General features: G+C 44.8%; 1 protein-coding gene across 1 annotated transcript; it reads left to right on the top strand.

The window, feature by feature from the left end:
* Window positions 1-1235: 1235 nt before the first annotated feature.
* LOC135573690 (neurofilament heavy polypeptide-like) lies at window positions 1236-8561 on the top strand. The gene is made up of 3 exons (XM_065023279.1): window positions 1236-2402; window positions 2665-2789; window positions 3288-8561. The coding sequence occupies exons 1-3, from the start codon at window positions 1374-1376 to the stop codon at window positions 7990-7992; spliced, it is 5859 nt and encodes a 1952-aa protein (XP_064879351.1). The 5' UTR covers window positions 1236-1373; the 3' UTR covers window positions 7993-8561.
* The last annotated feature ends 482 nt before the right edge of the window (window positions 8562-9043 follow it).

Raw genomic sequence — 9043 nt, 5'->3', positions numbered from 1 at the left:
GTATTTCAAGAACTGCAACGCTGTTGGGTTTTTCACGCTCAACAGTTTCCCGTGCATATCAAGAATGGTCCACCACCCAAAGGAGATTCAGACAACTTGACAGAATCTTGACAGTGACAAAAGCATTGGAATCAACATGGCCCAGCATCCCTGTGGAATGCTTTTAATACCTTGTAGAGCCCATGCCCTGATGAATTGAGTGCAACACAATATTAGGAAGGTATTCCTAATGTTTTGTACAGTCAGTGTATCTACTGAGTGACTTTCACCTGATCTAAAAGCACTTTCTCAACACTTTTGTTTGTATAGGGGGTGGGGTGAGGACAGTTAGGGGTTACATATTACAATACCTCGAAATGTTGAATATGAAATGTGTTAAAATATGTGAATCACTGTGTATCCTTTTCTAACATACATCTATCAAGTGACATGAGTTAATGTAGTGCTTATTTTAGTGATGATACACTATTTTACAATAAAAAAGATGTTTTCTGAGACATTGTTTAGTCACATTTTCTATTTACTAATCTCTCTCTATAGAGGTTTTCATGTCTGATTAAGAGAGTAAATATCATATTCTGATATCATATTCACATTATTCACTGAAATCCATCATTGATTTCTATGAGCAACCTACCGTATACTGTGAGGTGTAAATGAAAGCTGTATCACTGGAACACATCCAGGCCAACCCCTTTCAGGCAGTCTGTCTCCACCAAGACAAGCAGACCCATGCATTTTCCTCATGTAGACATTTGTAAAAAGGTGCAAGATTAAAGGGCAACTCCACCCATTTTCAACCTAATTTTCACTGGTTTGGTGCTGGAGATGAGGTTGAAACGTGTTTGAAATGCCCTTTAAAAGTGCTGTTTGACTGAGAAATGGGAGCAGTTATGTCTAGGCTTAGGGTCATCCTTATATGACTATTTTACACTTGCATTACTGTCTCTTATATACAGTAATATGCAGTTATATTACAAGGCAGACACATTCAGCCAAACCAGATTCTGCAACCCCTTTCTATAATTTTAGCCCCTTGGATAAAACAATAGTCTGAACACCTGACAATGTATTGAAGTCATGTGACTTTTAATTTTGAGGTGTCACTGTAGACTGCCGACGTTTCAAAGTGAAACTCCTATGCGTCAATGCTGTCTGAGACAAAACGATGAGGGAGAAAGAGAGATGGAGAGAGAGAGACCACAGGTGAGGATGCACGCATTGGCAGACAGTCAAGCCTACAGCTGATGCTATACATTTTCAGCACTATAGACAGTTCCATTCTGCAGCGTGAGCAGACAGAGGGGGTATAAAAAGGTAGGAGCCGCGCTGCTTAGCCTGCACACCAACACTGCTTAGTTTACTGAGGCAATATGAGCCACAGAATGGACTATCATTTGGGTTCTCCGCATAGGGGAGCTCAAGCTGAGTATTGCTGCTTTCAACCCAAACTGACCGGATCCCCCTCTGCATCCAGGACCGTTGGCTTTGAGTCGACTACCGCATACACGAAAAGAGGATATGCGACGACGCTGAAGAGCGAATTCGAATCTGTTCCGAGATCATCTGAGAGCCTTTTCGATTTATCAAACCCAGTTACCGAGGTTTTGACAAAAATGAATGAGAAAGAACAGCTCCATGGGCTGAACGACCGTTTCGCAGGATTCATAGAGAAGGTGCGTCATTTGGAGCATGAAAATGAATTGTTTGAGAGGGAAATCGAGGAAATCAAACTAAAGGCACAGTCCCCTGCGTCTCTGGCCCAGGGGCACGAGCCGGAGCTTATGGACCTGAGGAACCTAGTTCATGACATCACCCTTCAGAAGCGTCAGATCGAGATAGAGCATCAGAACCTGGAGGAAGATTTCCTCACCTTGAGAGACAAGTATGAGCAGGAGGCACGTGACCGCTCGAACGCAGAGAACGGCATCCTTGTGCTGAAAAAGGACGCCAACGATGCATACCTCGCCAAACTTCAGTTGGACAAGAAAGCGCAGTCTTTGGTGGATGAGATCCACTTCCTGAAGAAGAACCATGAGGACGAGGTATCAGAAATGGTGGCCCAGATCCAAGAGGCTCAAGTAACGGTCAAGGCGCACGACTTTGGCAAACCTGACATCACAGAGGCTCTCCGGGACATCCGTGTGCAGTTAGAAGGTCACGCCACCTCCGACTTTCAGCAAGCCGAGGAGAGCTTCCGTGTCCAGTTCACAAAGTTAACCAAAGCGGCAGAAAGTAACAGAGAGGCGTTGAAGGCAACCCAACAGGAGATCCAGGAGAATAGAAGGCACCTGCAGGGGAAAACAATTGAACTGGACTCTGGGAAAGGAATGAGAGAGGCCCTGGAAAAACAACTACACGAGCTGGAGAAGCGTCACTATGCGGAAATGATTCATTACCAGGTAGACTGATTTTGTACCTCTAACAATTGTAAGTAAACATCCACATGTTTATGACTCATATTTGTATTCAGGGCTATGTACTAGGTGTAGGCCACAAATATAGGCCCCATGTGAACTGTATCATTACTGGAATATAATTTCCTCATATTGGCCTATAGGGGTAGAACACTATTTCCCCCCTTAAATTGCTCCTTGTTGTCATACCAGACAAAGTGGCTGGTTGACCCTATTATTGACTCTTCGTGTGTGCTTTTCTGTCCAGGACACTATCAGGCAGCTGGAGAATGAGCTGACCAATGCTAAACTAGACATGTCTGGCTACCTGAGAGAGAACCAGGACCTGCTGAATGTCAAAATGGCTTTGGATGTGGAGATTCTCTCTTACAGGTAAGAGACATCAACTCCGTCTCTCCCATATATAAAATCATTGACTGAGGAAAATACTGTATATTTTTAGTGTGTTCCTGGATCTTTTTCTGAGGATAACCGGGGTGTGGACATTTTATTCTAGCCCAGCGCATCTGATTCAATTTAGTGCTGTGTTACAGCAAAACTGTGCAAAAGTGTCATAGCGATGGTGAGAGATTACTACAAAACACAGTCAATAGTGAATAATAAATAAAGACTATTCAAATGAAACAGTAGACATTTTATTGAAATAGTTTGATTTCATATTTAACATCAAATGAACATAGACCATTTCACAACACAGAATGACACTTTAATCATGATATGGATATTCAGACATATCCACACACACTGTTCTCACGACCTGACATGGATGTGTGCAGAATTGATCACTCTGGAATTTACGAAGCTAAAACATTGGGATATATCCGTATTATAGTCATGACGGTAATAACACGTCTCTCTGTCTTCCTATAGGAAACTCCTGGAGGGTGAGGAGTCCCATCTGTACACCATCTCTGACACCCACATCTCCATGCCCTGCATCTACCGCCAGTCCCCCGTCTACACCCTGCCTTGCCTGGCCCGGCAGGGAGGGCCCACACGCAGGTCTGAGCCCCAGTACAAGTTTGTTGAAGAGATCATCTCTGAGACCACCAGAGACATGGAGATGTCCGAGATCGAGGAGACAGGCTCCGAGGAGACGGTCGGGGGAGAGGGAGACAAGTTGAGACAGAAGCAGGGAGAAGAGAGTGACAAAGCTGAGAGGATGAGTGGGGAAGAGGAGGATGAGGACAAAGAGAAAGCTAAAGGTAAAGTGGATGTTGAAGTGGACGCCCCGGAGGAAGAGGGTGAACAGGAGGAAGAGTCTAAGAGACAGCATATGGTAACATCAGCAGAGGTCGAGGTAAATGGAGATGGAGTTAGCCCTAGTGAGGGAGAAAATGGAGAGGAGGGAGATGATGAAAGAGAGGAGGAAAAGGGGGGTGAGCCAGATGCAATCAAGAAGACAGAGGACATTGACAGAGGTGAAAATAAACAAAGTGAAGTCAAATCAGCTGAGGCCACCAGTGAGGGAGAGAAGGAAAAACTGGACACAACAGAGAAGCTAGACAGCGAGATAAATGGGACATTAGAAAAAGATGACACCCCAAAACATGACAAATCCCAACTGGAGGTTCCCAAGAATGGTGACATCTCAACAGAACCCAAAACGTCAGAGTCAGAGGATAGCAAAACAGGAAGTTCAATAAAGGGTGAACCACAGGTCCCCACAGAGGACATCTCCAAAGAACCCAAAAAGGTGTCAGAGGAGAGAAAAAAAGAAAGCCCTTTAAAAGAGAAAAAAAAGGTAGATCTGAAAGAGGAGAGTGCCCCAACAGAGCAACAACAAGATAGCCCTGAAGAAAGTCCCATCAAAGAGAGAAAAAAGGTAAATCTGACAGAGCAGAGTGCCCCAACACTGGAGCAGAAACCTGATCAGAAGGAGCACAGAGAGTCAGACCAACCTCAAGAGGCAGAGAGTGCTGTGACAACACAAGAAGAGGATCTCCCTGAGCCCACAGAGAAGGACATGGAATCCCCTGATAACACTGCAGAGCTCAACAGCAGTTCAACCAAGGAGACAGTGGAGCAGGTGACGTCACCTGATGATTCTGGTGTAAAAACGACACAAGATGAGAGAACAGTAGGAGGTAAATTGCCAGACAGAATTCTCAGCATAACAAGTGAGTGTAAGGAAGACCTTGTGCAAAAGACTCCTAAACAGGAGGTGGGTCCGACAGAGCAAAAAGTGAGCAGCAAGGATGATAGTGTAAAAAGTGTTGTGCAGAAGGAACATAATGGCAGTGAAAAGGTCACAAAAGATGTCTCAATGGGTGAGGAAAAGGGGAAAGAATCTGAGACATCCCCTAAACCCGACGCCACTGTCATTCCTAAAGAAGAAACAACCCCGTATCCAGAGCAAACTGTCACCCCTAAAGAAGAAACTTCCATTAAACCAGAACCAGCAGTCACCGCAAAAGAAGAAACGTCCCCAAAACCAGAACCTGTAGTCATCCCAAAAGTAGAAACTTCCCCAAAACCAGAACTAGAAGTCACCACTAAAAAAGAAACTTCCCCAAAACCAGAACCAGCAGTCACCCCTAAAGAAGAAACGTCCCCAAAACCAGAACCTGTAGTCATCCCAAAAGTAGAAACTTCCCCAAAACCAGAACTAGCAGTCACCCCTGAAGTAGAAACTTCCCCAAAACCAGAACTAGCAGTCACCCCTGAAGTAGAGACTTCCCCAAAACCAGAACTAGCAGTCACCCCTGAAGTAGAAACTTCCCCAAAACCAGAACTAGCAGTCACGGATAAATTAGAAACTTCCCCAAAACCAGAACTAGCATTTACCACTAAAGAAGAAACGTCCCCAAAACCAGAACCAGGAGTCATCCCAATTGTAGAAACTTCCCCAAAACCAGAACTAGCAGTCACCCCTAAAGTAGAAACTTCCCCAAAACCAAACTCAACCATCACCCCTAAAGAAGAAACGTCCCCAAAACCAGAACCAGCAGTCGCCCCTAAAGATGACACATCCCCTAAACCGGCCCCCACTGTCACTCCTAAAGAAGAAACAACCCCGCATCCAGAGCCAACTGTCAACCCTAAAGAGGAAACATCTCCTAAACCGTACCCCACTGTCACCCCTAAAGAGGAAACATCCCCAAAACCATTCCCGACTGTCGCCCCTAAAGAGGAGACATCCCCTAAACCAGAACTAGCAGTCACCGCTAAATTAGAAACTTCCCCAAAACCAGATCTAGCAGTCACCCCTAAAGAACAAAATTCCTCAAAACCAGAACTAGCAGTCACCACTAAAGAAGAAACTTCCCCAAAACCAGAACTAGCAGTCACGGCTAAATTAGAATCTTCCCCAAAACCAGAACTAGCAGTCACCACTAAAGAAGAAACTTCCCCAAAACCAGAACTAGCAGTCACCACTAAAGAAGAAACTTCCCCAAAACCAGAACTAGCAGTCACCCCTAAAGAACAAACTTCCCCAAAACCAGAACTAGCAGTCACCACTAAAGAAGAAACTTCCCCAAAACCAGAACTAGCAGTCACGGCTAAATTAGAATCTTCCCCAAAACCAGAACCAGCAGTCACCACTAAAGAAGAAACTTCCCCAAAACCAGAACTAGCAGTCACGGCTAAATTAGAATCTTCCCCAAAACCAGAACTAGCAGTCACCACTAAAGAAGAAACTTCCCCAGAACCAGAACCAGCAGTCACCCCTAAAGAAGAAACGTCCCAAACACCAGAACCAGGAGTCATCCCAAAAGAAGAAACTTCCCCAAAACCAGAACCTGCAGTCACCCCTAAAGTAGAAACGTCCCCAAAACCAAACTCAACCATCACCCCTAAAGAAGAAACGTCCGCAAAACCAGAACCAGCAGTCACCCCTAAAGAAGAAGCTTCCCCAAAACCATATTCAACCATCACCCCTAAAGAAGAAACATCCCCGCATCCAGAGCCAACTGTCAACCCTAAAGAGGAGACATCTCCTAAACCGTACCCCACTGTCACCCCTAAAGAGGAAACATCCCCAAAACCATTCCCGACTGTCGCCCCTAAAGAGGAGACATCCCCTAAACCAGAACTAGCAGTCACCGCTAAATTAGAAACTTCCCCAAAACCAGATCTAGCAGTCACCCCTAAAGAAGAAACTTCCCCAAAACCAGAACTAGCAGTCACGGCTAAATTAGAATCTTCCCCAAAACCAGAACTAGCAGTCACCACTAAAGAAGAAACTTCCCCAAAACCAGAACTAGCAGTCACGGCTAAATTAGAATCTTCCCCAAAACCAGAACTAGCAGTCACCACTAAAGAAGAAACTTCCCCTAAACCAGAACTAGCAGTCAGCGCTAAAGAAGAAACTTCCCCAGAACCAGAACCAACAGTCACCCCTAAAGAAGAAACGTCCCAAAAACCAGAACCAGGAGTCATCCCAAAAGTAGAAACTTCCCCAAAACCAGAACTAGCAGTCACCCCTAAAGAAGAATCTACCCCAAAACCAGAACCAGCAGTCACCCCTAAAAATGAAACATTCCCTAACCCTGACCCCACTGTCACTCCTAAAAAAGAAACAACCTCTCAACCAGGGCCAACTTTCACTCCTAAAGAGGAGACACCCCCTAAACCGTACCCCACTGTCAACCCTAAAGAAGAAACTTCCATTAAACCAGAACCAGCAGTCACCCCTAAAGAAGAAGCTTCCCCAAAACCATATTCAACCATCACCCCTAAAGAAGAAACATCCCCGCAACAGGAGCCAACAGTCACCCCTAAAGAGGAGACATCCCCTAAACCGTATCCCACTGTCACCACTAAAGAAGAAACATCCCCTAAACCATTCCCCACTGTTGCCCCTAAAGAGGAGACATCCCCTAAACCAGAACGAGCAGTCACCGCTAAAGTAGAAACCTCCCCAAAACCAGAACTAGCAGTCACAACCAGAGAAGAAACTTCCCCAAAGCCAGAACCAGCAGTCACCGCTAAAGAAGAAACTTCCACAAAACCAGATCTAGCAGTCACACATATAGAAGAAACTTCCCCCAAACTAGAACCAGCAGTCACCCCTAAAGAAGAAACTTCCCCAAAACCAGAACCAGCAGTCACCCCTAAAGTAGAAACTTCCACAAAACCAGAACCAGCAGTCACCCCTAATGTAGAAACATTCCCAAAACCAGACCCAACGATCACCCCTAAAGAGGAAATATCCCCTAAACCATACTCAACCCTCACCCCAGAATCAACAACCACCCCTAAACCAGACTCAACCCTCACCCCAGAAACAACGACCACGCCTACGGAAGAGAGTGAAATGATAGGCAGTGGTGACAAAGCTAAGACAATCACACCACCAGAGGAACAGATGCCTGCAGTTGTAGAGAGCAAGGACTCACACAGGGGGGCGCCAGAAAGCAACACAATTCAGGAGAAACCAGAGGAAAGTATGGACAAAGAGCCTGAGAAGGTTACAGATCCCAAAGATGGACCACCAAAGACAGTTAGCGTGAAGACCAAGGCCTCTGAGTTAAAACCTGAACATGTTGAGATATCTATTACAAAGATATCACCAGTGAAAGAACAGGATGTATCAGCCGTGGGTTTGAAAGATCAGTTGATGAGAAGATAACAGAACAGGTGCAATTTTAAAAGGACTAGAACAGCTTTACAGGAGGTGCATGGTTAGTGCAAGCCTATAAAGCAATATGAGAACTGCTCCGCCTTAAGATATTAACTGACACTTAATATGTAAAGTATCATGGTTCGTGAGTGTCAATTATCACCAGGGCCGCAACTTTCACTGGGGACGGGGACGGGACATGTCCCCCTCCCACATTCTGAAATTGTATTTTTGTCCCCCCCGTTTCACAAAACGAGGCAGTGGTGTGCTTTTGGACCATGTGGATGCCTCCGAGTGGTCGAGTAGGCTGTTTGGAGTGTTTATCCGACTGGAAATTATTTTATTTTTTACAATAATAATAACGCTGCCCCACTTCTAAAATCAAAGTTGCGCCCCTGATTATGAGGCACAGTTAATGAGATATGTACTGTAATATTGAATGTAACAAATCAAAAGCTGTATTTTGCTGTATCTATTTACTTCTGACCAATGGATGATAATGTGCATAGGGATGATAATGAGAATGGTTGATAATGTGATTTGATCATGCCTGAATGTGCTGAGCAATAAATGCTATTTGAAGAGCACTTCTGTTTCCAGCTATTCTTACATACTGTGCTGTATTTCACCTGATAAGATGGCATCACATATAGAATTTCTCAGAATTTCTCCCCTATGTAGAAGCAGGTGAATTCCAACAGCACTATCCTGAATTCAAAATAAATCTACCCTTCGTCCGCATCCTATTTCCCCAAAGCATGGTAGAAACTCACGGTTGAACACTTTATATTGAACAAAAATATAAATACAACATATTGAGTTACAGTTCATATAAAGAACTCAATCAAATAACTTCTATGCTCGCTTAGAGGCAAATAACACTGAAACATGCATGAGAGCATCAGTTGTTCCGGACGACTGTATGATCACGCTCTCTGCAGCTGATGTGAGTAAGACCTTAAAACAGGTCAATATTCACAAGGCCGCAGGGCCAGATGGATTACCAGGACGTGTACTCCGAGCATGCGCTGACCAACTGGCAAGTGCCTTCACTGACATT

Source organism: Oncorhynchus nerka, linkage group LG10 (assembly GCF_034236695.1).
Source record: "Oncorhynchus nerka isolate Pitt River linkage group LG10, Oner_Uvic_2.0, whole genome shotgun sequence".
Classification (NCBI taxonomy): domain Eukaryota; kingdom Metazoa; phylum Chordata; class Actinopteri; order Salmoniformes; family Salmonidae; genus Oncorhynchus; species Oncorhynchus nerka.
The sequence above is the reverse complement of the archived record's forward strand: the minus strand, read 5'-3'. Positions and strand labels throughout refer to the sequence as shown.